The sequence below is a fragment of the Erythrolamprus reginae genome, chromosome 2 (assembly GCF_031021105.1).
Source record: "Erythrolamprus reginae isolate rEryReg1 chromosome 2, rEryReg1.hap1, whole genome shotgun sequence".
Lineage (NCBI taxonomy): Eukaryota > Metazoa > Chordata > Lepidosauria > Squamata > Dipsadidae > Erythrolamprus > Erythrolamprus reginae.
Genome location: NC_091951.1, coordinates 235,698,440 through 235,713,324, shown reverse-complemented (window position 1 = coordinate 235,713,324; position 14,885 = coordinate 235,698,440). Strand labels below are relative to the sequence as shown.

General features: G+C 41.3%; 1 protein-coding gene across 1 annotated transcript; it reads left to right on the top strand.

Moving 5' to 3' along the window:
* The first annotated feature begins 270 nt into the window (after positions 1-270).
* GRHPR (glyoxylate and hydroxypyruvate reductase) lies at positions 271-13,972 on the top strand. The gene is made up of 9 exons (XM_070742264.1): positions 271-463; positions 2,217-2,347; positions 4,537-4,609; positions 5,365-5,481; positions 5,787-5,875; positions 9,325-9,429; positions 10,279-10,414; positions 12,875-13,005; positions 13,734-13,972. The coding sequence occupies exons 1-9, from the start codon at positions 375-377 to the stop codon at positions 13,853-13,855; spliced, it is 993 nt and encodes a 330-aa protein (XP_070598365.1). The 5' UTR covers positions 271-374; the 3' UTR covers positions 13,856-13,972.
* Positions 13,973-14,885: the final 913 nt, after the last annotated feature.

Below are 14,885 nucleotides of genomic sequence, written 5' to 3'. Positions count from 1 at the left end.
ACTAGAACTAGATGACCTGCAAGGTCCCTTTATGACAATCATTAAGTGTTGTATCACATGTTTCTTGACAAATGTATATATATATTTATGTACACTGAGAGCATATGCACCAAAGGTAAATTCCTTGTGTGTCCAATCACACCTGGCCAATAAAATAATTCTATTCTATCTATTCTAGTACTGTATTCCAACTCTTCTTAATCTGTTAACTCTGTTAAAGCGCCTACACAAGGAAGGTAGCGTTTTTGACCTGGCGGGCGATGAGCACCAGGGGGCGCTGCTGAGCCAATTGCTCCCGCCGGGCCAAAGGGTGAAGAAGAGGCGGCGAAGGCCGGACCTTATAACCAGCCTGGCTTGCAGCGAGACGCGCTCAGATGACTTCGGCGGTGCAGCAGCTCATGAAGGTGTTTGTGACTCGGAGGATCCCCCCGGCGGGGCAGGCAGCCTTGGCTCAGGCCGGCGTGTAAGTGGTTCCGCCTGGCTTCCCAATGCCAATAGAGGAGGGGGATTCGGTGGCTCCCCCCCTCTTTTCTTTTCCCGAAGGGGGTGTGTGCGCGCCCGGCTCGGGTTGTTCCTCAAGTCTTTGGCCATTGCGGACACACACACACACTTTGAGTGTTTGCCTTTGAGGCGGGCGGGCGAGGAGGGTCGCAAACATCTAGACGGACGGCCCGGCCCAAAATCGACGCTTTCTCAGCCAGGGGGCTGCCATCTGGGGAGATTTTGGCAGCCCGGATGCGTGTCCAAACTTTTCTTGACACACTCGTGGGAAGCGAGTGCGCGCGTGGAAACAAACAAAAAAAAAAACCTCGGAGGGGGGGCGTCGTAAACACGTCTTGCTTCCCATTTAGAGCCGAGGGTTGATTGTATCTGGTGCGGAGGAGCAAGGGCCGCTTAAAGGGCCCGCAGCTACAAGCGGTTGTGAGGAGGAAGAGGAGGAGGGGGGCGGGTTGCTGCAGTCCCAAGTTCCTGCTTCGTTGCTTCCTTCTTCCCCGGAGGCGGGAGGGAGAAAGGCAGCTATAATAATCGCGGGTTTAATCCTGCTCCGTGTTAGGGCTACGTGCAGATCCGGTTGAGAAGAACGTTCTCCCGAGTTGAATTTCTCTTCTTTTATTTTATTTTATTGGTCAATCAAATATAGGATAGTAGTTTATATAAACATAACATAGAAAGTATTGATTAAAAAAAGACAATAGGACAGGGACGGTAGGCACAATGGTGAAGAAAACTCTCCCCCGCCCCTCCTTTAGCCTTCCTTCCTTTCTGCCTGCTTATGGGGATTATTCTGATATGAAGACATGGATTGGATCTCAGGTTTTTTGCAGCAGGCCCTCTTCATTGTTAATTTAGAACAGGGGTGTCCTAGGCTTGGCAACTTTTTAAGACTTGTGGACTTCCAACTTTCAGTATAGCTGGCTGGTGGATTCTGGGAGTTCAACTCCACAAGTCTTAAAAGTTGCCAAGGTTAGGATACTCCCAATTTAGGGAAATGTGGCCATTGCTCTTGCCTTTGCCCATCTAAATTCCTTAATTTAGCTTTGCCCAGAAGTATAGAGCAAACATTAAAGCCACATGTATGGTAACTAGCTCTGTTAAAAATTCCCACTTCTGCCAAAATTATTATCATCCTTTCCTATTGTTGGCCAAACCAAACCAAAGAAGGTCATAGCAGTCTGAGATCTGAGTGACAGCAATCATGTCAAAAAATCAAAAAACAAAGACAAATAGATCCCTTCTAGGGTAATGGTTATTCCTTTTAAACGGTAATCAACGGGATAAAGTCTTCTCTAGTTGATTCCTGAGTGTAGAAATTATTGGAAATTATTCTGTCACTGGGACTTAATGTTTAAAATGCAAGTCCACATACATATTAGCAATATCCCTGAGTCTTCGGAGAAGGGTGGCATATAAGTCCAGTTAATAAAATTATACTTTTTCTTAAACATTGAAGAGGATGAGCTTTGCTTTATCAAATTCGCTACTCATTGTGAGAAGGAGTAGCTGTTTTTTTCATTCTTCTTTTCATCCTCTGAGATAGGAAAACATGAATAGCAGTATAACTCCAAAGTGAAGTAACTGCTCCTAAAGTCCCAGACATTTATTTTCGCAACTACCATAGTTGTCCTTGTTTGATTAAGCAATAAAGAGATTGCAATCTTTGGAACATTGGTTTGCTGCTTGATCTAATTGTGGCTTGCCTCTTCCTTCCCCTTCAGTTGCAGCATCCAACAGTGGGATTCAGAGGAACCAATCCCACAGGCAGAATTGCTAGCGGGGGTAGCCGGCAAAGATGGGCTTCTGTGTCTCCTGTCTGACCGGATAGACAAGGAAGTCTTGGATGCAGCAGGTGAGCATGGAGAAGATGGTGACATGCGGTATTGCTCAAAAAGGTTGTGTGTATGGAGATACTTACAGGTAGTCCTCAACTTACAAACATTCATTTAGTAGCCATTCAAAGTTGCGATGGTGCTGGTGCTGATAAAAGTGATTTATAATTGGTCCTTGCACATGGCAGCATCTTCACAGTGGCACTGCTCGCGTATGTAGTAGTTACAGTATTCCAGAGTCACATGACTGCCATTGATGACCTTTCCAGTCATCTTCCAACAAGCAAATTGATTGAGGAATGTCACAATCATGCGATGTCTCACTTAATGATGTTAGTAACCGAATTTTCCAACCCCAGTTGTGGTAATCAATTGAGGGCAACCTATGATGGACATTAATTTGTTCAGTATCACCCATCTATTACACAGCAGGGAAAATTTTACTAGAAGCTTTGGTGACTTTTGAGAATAATGCGGCATTTCACTCTAGGAGAGCAAAATGAGTTTTGTAATTCCTTTTAGAGGAAAAGCCTCAGATGCTTGGGATTGGATCCAACTTCAGCTTTATTTTCCTTCCTATCTCCTTCCTTCTGTGAAAGCTTGCCTCCAACCCCTCAGGATATCTGGCCAGACAGTCTGGATCTGAAAAACACCCCCTCAGCCAGATGTGCTGTTAAATCCCCTGGTTTTATGTTGCATTCATATCTCTGTGCTTCTGTGTTATCTGCTGAAGAAATTCTGCCCTTGGTCTTTAACAAACCATAATGCCAAAGAATTTTAAGCCATGATTCTATTAAGTGCTGAACATAAAAATAATTAATCCCTTCCTTTAAATGATGGTTTGTTTGCATATAAAAGATTCTGTCATTTGAATAGTTGAGTAGGCCCTTAGCATACCTCAAATAGCCTTTCTGGAGCTGAATATTTATGTATTAGTCTGAATTAGGATTGCAGACATTCTGTGGATTTGGTTGCTTATCAGAAATTCCCAATCTACTTTAATACAGAACCTTGGTAAGTATGCATAGAAGGCTGTCTTTAATTTCCCCTCCTCCAGGTGTTGCATGGGTTTTTGGGTAAAGCGATTTTGGTTCTTCCAGCATTGTGCAAAAAGATTCCTCTTGCACAGCTACTGGTTGTGCAAGTGCACAGTCTTTTTGTGAAGAGTTTTTACTCATCACACATTGACCTCAGAAGATGGCAGTTGATTAGTGAGCCAAAAAGTGGGGTGGGGGAAGAGACTTGTTAAACATTTGATATCTTAAAATCCATTAAAAACTGCTGTGGCAATTTTTAAGACTGAAAATAGAACTATACAGATTTCTTTTTGTTAACAATATATGATTTGCACTGTTCACCCAAAATAAGTGTTTAACTCAATGTAGAATCTTGTCAGCTGGAAAACGGACAGCCTGGGTTTGAGACCCAAGTGCTGCGCAACAGAATGATCTCCTGTTCTTGCCTCAGCTCCTGCCCATCTAGCACTTTGAAAGCATTATTATTATTATTATTATTATTATTATTATTATTATTATTTATTAGATTTGTATGCCGCCCCTCTCCGTAGACTCGGGGCGGCATGCAAATGCGAGTAGATAAATAGGTACCACTTTGAAGCATTTTGTGTGCTTTGGCATATAGTCATATTGGCCACAAATGGTGGGCCTAATAATGCTGGGCTCCCTTGGTTAAGAAATAAAGAGGAGCACCGCCCCCTAGAATCAAACACAATCAAGCATGGGAAACCTTTAGCTTTATATATTCTAAAATCTTACAAAAGGTTTATGGTTTGCTTTGAATGCACCCTAAAAAGAAAGCAATCCTTTAAAAAATGATTGAGATAAGGATGGTATTAACTAGTTAACAGGTGCCATTCCATTCATTGATTAGGATTAGTGGACTTTAATGATTGAACTAAATTTTTGTTGAATGATGATGCAAAGAAGTTTGTAAACCAGTTTGATAAAAATGGGCTTCCACTCATTGGTTGATTTTTTAAAAATGTTCATATTAAATCTTACCCATTTTTTCTGTGTTTTATTAATGAACAAGGTAGATACCTTGGAAAATATATTTGCTGCTTGTCAACCTTTGATAATATTATGGTAGTTTATTAGATAGTAAGGCTATCTTTGCCATTTAATAAATAATATTTTGTTTTCATCTTAATGACTTTCATTCTGAGCATGTGGTCTTCATTTTTCCCCAGGGCCAAGCCTCAAAGTAATTAGTACATTGTCAGTGGGATATGACCATCTAGCTATCGATGAAATTAAAAAACGGTAAGTCTTGTATAATTTAAAATCCAGCTATTCTACTACACCAAAGCAGGGGAGATAAGGAGAGAATTACAGTGGGAAGTTTAAAGTGATATAGTCTGCCCAATTTCTTTTTACCACTAAAAACTGGAGGTTTTTTCCCCCTGGAAAAGCAGCAACTGATGTATATATAATGCAAGCCCAGCCTCTTTAAGGCAAAGGATGTTCTTTTGGAAAAAATCACTAATTGTATAATTAGGTCCTTGGATGGGGCTTGGTTCAAGCAGCTTGGGTTTTAAGGTTCAAAGGATTGTGTCCTTTTTTAAGAACTGCAGTTACTTGCCTCAACAAACTTAGACCATTTGCATTTTAAGTATGATTATTTCAGAATATATTGTAAAATGCAAAGCATTAGCATTTTATTATGTTAAATAAATTCATTTTTAGAAGCCAATTATGTCAAAGGGGAAGCAGAACACTTTCTTCCATTTATTATTTTCTTTGTGCTACGTTGACCCATCCATGGCCAGTTCACTCACAGACCTCTTTTTCGATTATATAAATTTTACAAGATGAAATATGTTGTTTGTGCTTTGTGGATTACCTTATATACAAAGGATTTATTCCAGGGATTACTTCCATTCTTTTACGGGGAGAAAGTCTTGTTGCCTTGATCTATGTATTATATGATTAAGGTGCTTAATTACCCTGCTTAAAAGTGCCTGCTTGAAAGAAATGGTGATGAAAATGAGAAGAACAAGCCCCTTTTTAAATTCTAGTGGTATCCGTGTGGGGTACACGCCTGACATCCTGACAGATGCCACTGCTGAACTGACAGTAGCTTTACTCTTAGCAACATCTCGCAGGCTGCCTGAATCAGTGGTGGAAGTGAAGAAGTGAGTATCTGCAATTTTGCCTGGGATAAAAGGTGGGGAGCATATTGCACTGGCTTGAATATTTGGAGATGGCAGTAATCAAATATCTACCATTCTAGGATGTTAGTCATACAATGTTGTATGTTAGCAAATTTCAAGGGGTGGTATTGGTAGAGCAACTGCCTTTAGGACAAAGGTTGAGGTCGCAACAATAAACAGTTGTAAGTCTCTTGCTGGACTTACAGGGAGAATTCTGTAACCATAGTACAGGATTTGCATGCAATTCATTAATGTCCTTTTTGCACTTCGATTTTTTTTTCTTGCAGTGGAGGCTGGACAACATGGAAGCCTCTTTGGATGTGTGGCTACGGACTTTCAGGCAGCACAGTTGGGATTATAGGACTGGGAAGAATAGGTAATCCTTGTTTTTTTAAATATCTACCTGGAAATTCAATTTGTTAAAATATATTAAATGGTTTCCATTAGATAGGTTGGGAGAAGTAAATGGCAGCTCAGCTCAAATTTCAAATCACTGCCAGTTATTGTCAATCGTTATTAACAACACAATGGAGAAAGTTGTGCCATCTTTTCAAAACTGGAGAGTTAAACTTCAAAACTGGCTGATTCAGGTTATCAGTAAGTCTAGTGCAGAGTGGACTTTATCCTGTGGATTACTGTTTAAACGAATAACTCTTACCCCAGAAGAGACCTGTTTGCCTTTGTTTTTTGATTTTGTCATTGCTGTCACTCAGATCTCGGACTTTCAAATACTGTTCTGGATAAGAATAAGAGTAGACACTGGTATTTATTTATTTTAGAAAAAAATATATTGCCGCTTACCCGCACACGGATATGGTACTTAGCAGTAGCACTTAGACATATATACTGCTTTACAATGCTTTACCGCCCTCTCTAAGCAGTTTTACAGAGTTAACATATTTCCCCCCCCAACAGTCCGGTCCTAATTTTACTGACCTCGGAAAGATGGAAGGCTAAGCCTGGTGAGAATTAAACTGCCAATCTGCTGACAGCTGGCAGGCCACAGAAGTAGCCTGCAGTACTACATTCCAATCACTGCGTCACCACCGCTCTTAATATATAAATATAAAAACCATATAAAAGAAATAAAAATAATAAAATGAGGAATAATAAAATAATAAATTAGTAAAATCCCCCCGACCCCACCCTGACAACACATTCATACAAACCATTTATTTTGTTTATTTATTTATCAAAACATGTGCAAGATAGCAGATATTGGTATAAACAAAAGCAAAGTAGGTACAGGCAAATTGGACAATTGGACAGTAAGATAGGGACGGTAGGCACAATGGTGCGCTTATGCATGTCCCTTACAGCAGGGGTCTCCAACTGCCGGTCCGCGGACCGGGACCGGGCCGTTGGGGGTTTTCAGCCGGTCCGCGGCGCCAGGGCCCCCTCGGCCTTTCCGCGCTGCCCACCGCCCGCCCGATTTGCCCCCTCTGCTCCTCTGCCACCTCCTGCCTTTCACCGCAGCTCCTCCCGCACCCGGAACGCACGCCCTGCCCGCCTCACATTTGCCGAGAGGACTTTCGCCCCGGGCTCTCAGCAAGGGGGCTGCACGAGAGGCGGGGCCGGCGGAAGGTGATATTCAATGTCGGGGGCGCACGGGCGGTTTTGCGCGCGCTCCCTATCTCCCTGCTAGCCCACTCGGAATACGTATTCAAAATAAGAAAAGCCTTTGCCGGCAAAGGCTTTTCTTATTTTGAATACGTATTCCGAGTGGGCTAGCAGGGAGATAGGGAGCGCACGCAAAACCGCCCGTGCGCCCCCGACATTGAATATCACCTTCCGCCGGCCCCGCCTCTCATGCAAACCCCCTTGCTGAGAGCCCGGGGCGAAAGTCCTCTCGGCAAATGTGAGGCGGGCAGGGCGTGCGCGCATCACCGCTGAGAAGAACGGAGAGAGAACGAGAGTGAGTGAAAGCAACAGACAGCAAGATAGAGAGAAAGTGAGAAAGAGAGAGTGAGAGAAAGGGGGGGAGAGAAAGAGATAGCAAGAGAGAGAGAACAAGAGAGAGAAAGAGCGTGAGAAACAAAACAAGAGAGAAAGAGTGAGAGAGAGAGAAAGCAAAAGAGACAGAAAGAAAACAAGAGAGAGAAAGTGAGAAGAAGAGAGAGAAAGAGGGGGAGAGAGAGAGAAAGAGAGAGGGGGGAGAGAGAGAAAGAGAGGGAGAAAGAGAGGGAAAGGGGGGAGAGATAGCAAGAGAGGGAGAGAGAAAGAGAGAGGGAAAGGGGGAGAGAGGGGGGAGAGAAAGAGGAGATAAAGGAAGAGGAGAGAGAGAAAGGAAGAGAAAGAAAGAAAGAGGGATAGAAAGAGAGAGAGAGTGAGAGATGCTCAGTGAGCCTTTCTTTGAAGTTGCCTTTCTTTCTTTCTTTCTTTCTTTCTCTTTCTTTCTTTCTTTCTTGCTCTTTTTCTTTCTCTCTTTTACCTTTCCTTCCTCTATTTCTTTTCTTTCTCCTTCCTACCTTCTTCCCTCCCTCCCTCCAGTCCTTCCTCTCTTACTCTCCCCTTTCATAAGTTTCCTTGCTTCCTTCCTCTGTTCCTGTCCCTTCCCTCTTTCCTTCTTCCTTCCTTCCTTCCTTCCTTTCCTCCCTCCATTTCTTGCTTTCCTTTTCCTTCCTCCCTTCTTTCCTCCCTCATTCCCTTCTTTCACTCCTTCCTCTCTTACTCTCCCCTTTCACACCTTTCTTTGCTTCTTTGCACCCTTCTTCTGTTCCTGTACCTTCCCTCTTTCCTTCCTTCCTTCCCACCCTCCGTCCATTCATTCACCCATTCCTCTCTTGATCGCCCCTTTTACGGCGCCGCTGACAGCTAGCTCCCCCCCCCCCACCGGGCCATGGAAAACTGGTCTAGCTGAAAGCCGGTCCCTGGTGCAAAAAAGGTTGGGGACCTCTGCCTTACAGACCTCTTAGGAATGGGGTGAAATCAGAACAGACTGTAGACTGTCTAAGGTTAGAGTTTTGGGGGTTTGGGGAAGAAACCACAGAATCAAGTAGTGCATTCCAGGCATTGATCACTCTGTTGCTGAAGTCGTATTTTCTGCAGTCGAGCTTCAAGCAGCTTACATTGAGTTTGAATCTATCGTGTGCTTGTGTATTGTTGCAGTTGAAACTGAAGTATTCATTGACAGGTAGGACATTGTGGTAGATGATTTTATGAACTACAGTACATTTAGAGCCGATCAAAGGCTCTTTGCCAGAGTAGAGTTGATTACAATGAATTGAGACTAGCAATTGGCTGGCTAGCTACAGTATTACAAAGTCATTAACCAACTCAAGACAAGTGTTGAAAATGGCTAGATGTGGTTTGCTATATACCTGCCTTCTGAGCTTCCAAGCGTATGCTGTTTCCTGCATGAATGACCTGGGGTGCAAAAAGCTCTTCCCCTCTACCTGGATGCTGTTACCGGCTCTTCTGCGACTGGTGGCGTTGGGTACCAGCATTTTGGGGGAGAGGGGCTGCAGAGCCAATTCAGAGGGATCTAGGTGGTGAGTCCCACCTAATTCAGCTGTTACGATATTTTTCGTTTCCAGACCAATTCCAAGCAATTGGTGCAGGTGGCAGCTCAAGAACGGTTGAAGTTTGTGCATTGCTTGCTTGGAGTTGGTCTGGAAAGGAAAAATAACAGTCGAATTAGGCAGGACTCGCCTCCCTGGCCTAGTTGGAAGGCATCCTGGGAACTGAAATCCAACATCTGAGGGACACCAAATTGGGGAAGAAAAAACTCCTTTGGTATATAAGAATTTTTCAGAAATGACTATATATTTCTTACAACTACCATGTCAAGAGTGAAGTGTTTTTGTATTTTCCTTCTGCTTCTAGGGCAGGCTGTAGCGCATCGTCTGAAACCTTTTGGAGTCAAAAGGTTTTTGTATACAGGTCGCCACCCCAAACCTGAAGCTGCTGTGGAATTAAAAGCGGAATTTGGTGAGAGATGTGTTTATTTATATGAATTTTTTAATATATGTTTTTGTCCACTGATTGTTCCAAACAATTTAAATAGAAAACAACATTAGTGAAACCTGAAATTAAATAAGATTTACATGATAATTCTTGGGATACTTGATTATAACTAAGTTGTAATCTTTGTATTTATGATGGGAATTGTAAAAGGTTAACAGTAAGAGGAGCACATGCCTTTCTTTAAAGAGGAATATCGATACCATCCTTAAATAATTTGATATATAAAATGGGGAGGAAAGTAATAATTCATTAATTTACTTTGATCTTTATCAAGTTTCTTTGAAAAACATCAGACATGTCCCTAGGTTAGCAGAACAAACTAGGATCATTCTTGAAAATGTATTACACTGGATGACAGCAGGATATTAGGGGATAGATAAGTTGTGTAGCATAAATTGGATGACACTTAGATTTTTGCTATATAGCAACTTAAAATTGATGTGCTAAATCATTCAAAAGTAAATATTAACTGGATTCTTTTTAAATTTTAGGGTCATTATTTTCCTTTTTTTATTCTTGTGGTTGTTGGCAAATGTAAAAGAGCTACAATTATTTCTTCACATCACTGACTAAAAACTAGAAGAAACTTTCTGCTTACAATTGTCTCTGATTTTATCACTGAAGTGTAAATAAAGTACTAAAAGTAAAATTGTTTAGGCTTAAATATGACATCACCCCACACCCACATAAATGACTCATTGGGAAATTTCCTTGCTAACTGACGTATTGGAAAAATGAGTGACTGAAAGCCAGCAATAGAAAGCTAGTCTCTTTATAATTTATAGCAATCTCCTATTCTTTTTTTTTTACAAGTATCCCTTGACAAGCTAGCAGAGGAGTCAGACTTTGTTATTGTAACTTGTTCTTTGGTGCCTGAAACGCAAGGGATGTGCAATCGGGACTTGTTTCATAAGATGAAGAAAACATCGGTTTTCATCAATACAAGCAGGTGGGAAAAAATGATTCCATTATATTTATTCTTTCATATTCTGTTGCTATTAAATTCATCCAGGTTCACCTGTATTCTTCATAGCACACAGTGTCCATTGTTTCTCAGTTTTGCACCTGCCATGACAAAGTTGCCTTTAGCCAATAATCCGCTTTCAACTAATTGGAAAAAGCCGAGCTTTATGGAAATAGATCAGCCTTCTTCAACTGGTTGAAATCAAATGAGTCTGGTAGGTGAGTCATTAAATGGGCAAATGAACAAAAATATCTATATGTGTATGTAAACTTTCCAACAGGATATTCTACAGCTAGTTAAATACTGTATCTCTTGAATATTCATCACTATCTATAATGCCACTATTTAAACTATAATCATGTTATTCCTAAAAGAGCAAATCTAGTGCCCCTGTGATATTCTGCATCAGGTCTTCCTAATTATAAAATTATATTGTGTATAGTTATTGTAAGGCTTAAAGGAAGATTTCCTACGAAGAAAAGAAGGAAACTTTATGTTGGCGATCAAACCACACCAGGTACATTATATAAAAACATATGATTTTATAATTATATATAACATATAATATAACAAATATAATTGTTACATGTTAAATAAAGGGAGAATGCAGAAACTGCCTGAAGAGATCACTAGCAGTATCCCCTCTGGTATCCATATATTTGTTTAGTACCGTAGAAACTTGTTATGTATTGCATTTTAAACTATCTCACACTGAAACAACTTCATAGTTACATTTCCATTGCTGAAGAAAATTGATATTTCAACCAGTTTCAAACATTAGCATTTCTCCATCCTTGCATTAGCTGTTGATTGTTTCTGGCACACGACATTATGTTAAGAGGGGAGGGAAATGTACCTCTTTCCTGGAATAGAGTTCCAACTTTGTGAAGATTACTACCACTGCTCTAATATATTTCCAGTTTTACTTCTTCTTGTTATTAGAATGCTGTTACTTAATTCAGATGTAAAGTTTTCTCCAAGCATCCATTACAGTGATCCCTCGAGTTTCGCGATCTCGATCTTCGCGAAACGCTATATCGCGATTTTTCCCACCCGATGACGTCACTCTCTTCCTTCCTTTCTCATCTTTCTTTCTCTCTCTTTCTCTATCTTGCTTCTTCCTCTCTCACACTCTCTTCCTCCCTCTATCATCTCTTTCTTTCCTTCTCTCTCTTTCTCTATCTCTCCCCCTCTTGCTGGCGGGCGGCGGGCGGGCGAGCGGGGGCAGCAGCAGCGAGCAGACAAAGATCGGGGTTTCCCCACCGCCCACGCAAAGGGGAAAGCCCGATTCGGCTCCTCGCTGCTGCCGCCGAGCAGATCAGCTGCTGGGCGGCGGAAGGAACCTTCCCTGGGTCTTCCCAGGTGCGGAAGTAAAAACACCATCTGCGCATGCGCGGCCATGGAAAAAAGGGCGCGCATGCGCAGATGGTGTTTTTACTTCCGCACCACTATATTGCGAAAAATTGAGTATCGCGAGGGGTCTTGGAACGTAACCCTCGCGATACTCGAGGGATCACTGTATATTTAAGCACCATATTGAAAATAATCAACTGACAATCATTGGATTCAGCCCTCAGCTATTTCAGAGAGAAATGAATCTACTTTCCTCTGCTTGCTGTATTTAAGGTTAACACTAGGAAGTGATTATGCCTTAGATTACACTCTTTGATCCTTACCATCATTTCTGTCGCTATTTCTTAATTTGAATATGGTACTTTGTCATGCTTTCCTATATATTTTGAATTGTTTTGGATACAACCAAGCAAAACCTTTTGAAGACAGGGATTGATAAATAGGGCAAAATTTTTAGAAATGTCATTTTCTGTTTTGGAGGCTTTGAGAGGGGCATTTTATAAGCACTGAATCTAGCGATATATCTCCAAACAGGAAAAGGCATCATAAAAATTTATGGGTTTTTAAAAAAGTGCAGGATTGTTACATCTGCTGTGAAATCTATAAGTAAGGAACATTTTGTGGCCTGCAGGTTGCTCACTTCTAAGATAAATATATGCATTGACTGTATAATCAATCAAACTGATGACAGTTGCTTTCTGGGAATTATGGAAACCCATTACATCTGGAAGATACCCAAGACATGCAAAAATGGGAAAATACCATACAGTGTTATTTCTGAATTGCCAAAATCTGCAAAGGACAAAAATCAGGAATTGTCATACATTTCCATGGGACATAAAAACATGATAGCCAGTTTGGTGTAGTAGTTAAGGCATCAAACTAGAAGACAGTTCTAGTTCCATTTTGGGCAGTCAGTTGGATGGCCTTGGGCCAGTCACTCTCTTGCAGCCCTAAGACAGGCAACGTCAAACTGCTCCTAAAAAACCTTGCCAAAAAAATCACAGGAACTCATCAGGTCTCTCAAGAATCAGAGACTGAATAAAAAAGAAATATACATTAATCCCATCTCTCTTATTTTATTTTATCCAGGGGGGCAGTAGTCAATCAGGATGATCTTTATGAAGCTTTAGTGAAAGGGCAAATTGCCGCAGCTGGTTTAGATGTCACAACCCCAGAACCTCTGCCAACAGACAATCCACTTCTTTCTCTCAAAAATTGTGGTAAGATGATTTAATTTACATAGCTAATTCAGCACTCTTTTTAATATGGAGATGGTGGCTGGTAGGGATCAAGCAATAATGGATCACTCACTTTGATCAATTTGCAAATAAAAGACCTCTGGTTTTGAGAAGACACATAGTTGAGCAGATTTTTGCAGTTTTAAGGGCTAGAAATGTTTTGATTTAAGCATAGATCTTCAATAGTGACGAATATCTGTAGCTTGGATGTAAGATGATGGTGAAGGTTCATTCTCCAAATGTTTCGTTACCAGGGCAGGTAACACCTACCCCTAAACTCTGCTGAAGATGCTACCTAGCCTGTAATGAAATGTTGCATCTCTGCTGAAGACGTTTCTAGCCTGGTAATGAAGTATTCAGAAACCAACCCACAAGCTTGGAGAATAAATCTTCACCCACATAAAAGATCTGTTAAATAATTCCACATCCCTAATCTGTACTATTTTCTATGTTTCTGTACAGTTACAGTATAAGCTTAGTATTTTGCAAGGTATCAGAGCTGCTAGAGTAAAAAAAGAAAAAACAGATATTCCACACACTGCTTTTCTCACAATGAATCAATGTAATTCCATTCAGACAATTTGACACTTAGGTTGTGGCTTACACTGCAGTTAAAAAGCACTTTTATACACCAATTTAACAAATGGTTGTTTTTACATTTTACATGTAGCATGTACTAATATTTTTTTTCTCTTTCACGCCTTAAACAGTAATCTTGCCTCATATTGGAAGTGCCACTTACTCAACAAGGAATACAATGTCAGTATTGGCTGCTAATAATCTTTTGGCTGGCTTAAAAGGAGAAAATATGCCTAGTGAACTTAGACTATGAGAAGCTAGCCTATTCAAGCTAACATAAATTGTTTTTAAACATGGTGGATTTAACTTTTTATCTCCCGTCAATTGATTGAGCTTGCCTTTCAAATAAAACAGAACACTATAAATCATATTTTTCTGTGTCATAATTTTTAAAAATATGCTAAAACTTGCAAAAACTGATGAATAGCTATGTACTATTATTTGTATGTTTCTACAGTGGTCCAATTAACAGAGCACAGGTAAGAAAGCAAGTTTAAGAATTATGAGATTCCTTTTGTCAATTATTTTAACAAATCATTTACGCAGACATTATTTTACTACTCAACATATCCATAACTTTAGCAGACACTGCATTCTGCATAAAAGGTTGGATGGCATCACAGCCTTATTCTTCCCATCAGCAATTAACGCGTTTGCCCAGGTTCGCCTGGTGCACCAGTTGCGGCCCTATCTGGACCGGGACTCATTGCTCAGAGTCACTCATGCCCTCATCACCTCGAGGTTCGACTACTGTAACGCTCTCTACATGGGTCTACCTTTGAAAAGTGTTTGGAAACTTCAGATCGTGCAGAATGCAGCTGCGAGAGCAGTCATGGGCTTACCTAGGTATGCCCATGTTTCGCCATCACTCCGCAGTCTACATTGGTTGCCGATCAATTTCCGGTCACAATTCAAAGTGTTGGTTATGACCTTTAAAGCCCTTCATGGCATTGGACCAGAATACCTCCGAGACCGCCTCCTGCCGCACGAATCCCAGCGACCGATTAGGTCCCACAGAGTGGGCCTTCTCCGGGTCCCGTCAACTAAACAATGTCGGTTGGCGGGCCCCAGGGGAAGAGCCTTCTCTGTGGCGGACCCGACTCTCTGGAACCAACTCCCCCCGGAGATTAGAACTGCCCCTACTCTCCCTGCCTTCCGTAAAGTTCTTAAAACCCACCTTTGCCGTCAGGCATGGGGGAACTGAAACATCTCCCCCGGGCATGTACAATTTATGTTTGGTATGTTTGTGTGTGTGCTTGTTAGTATATTGGGGTTCTTTTTTA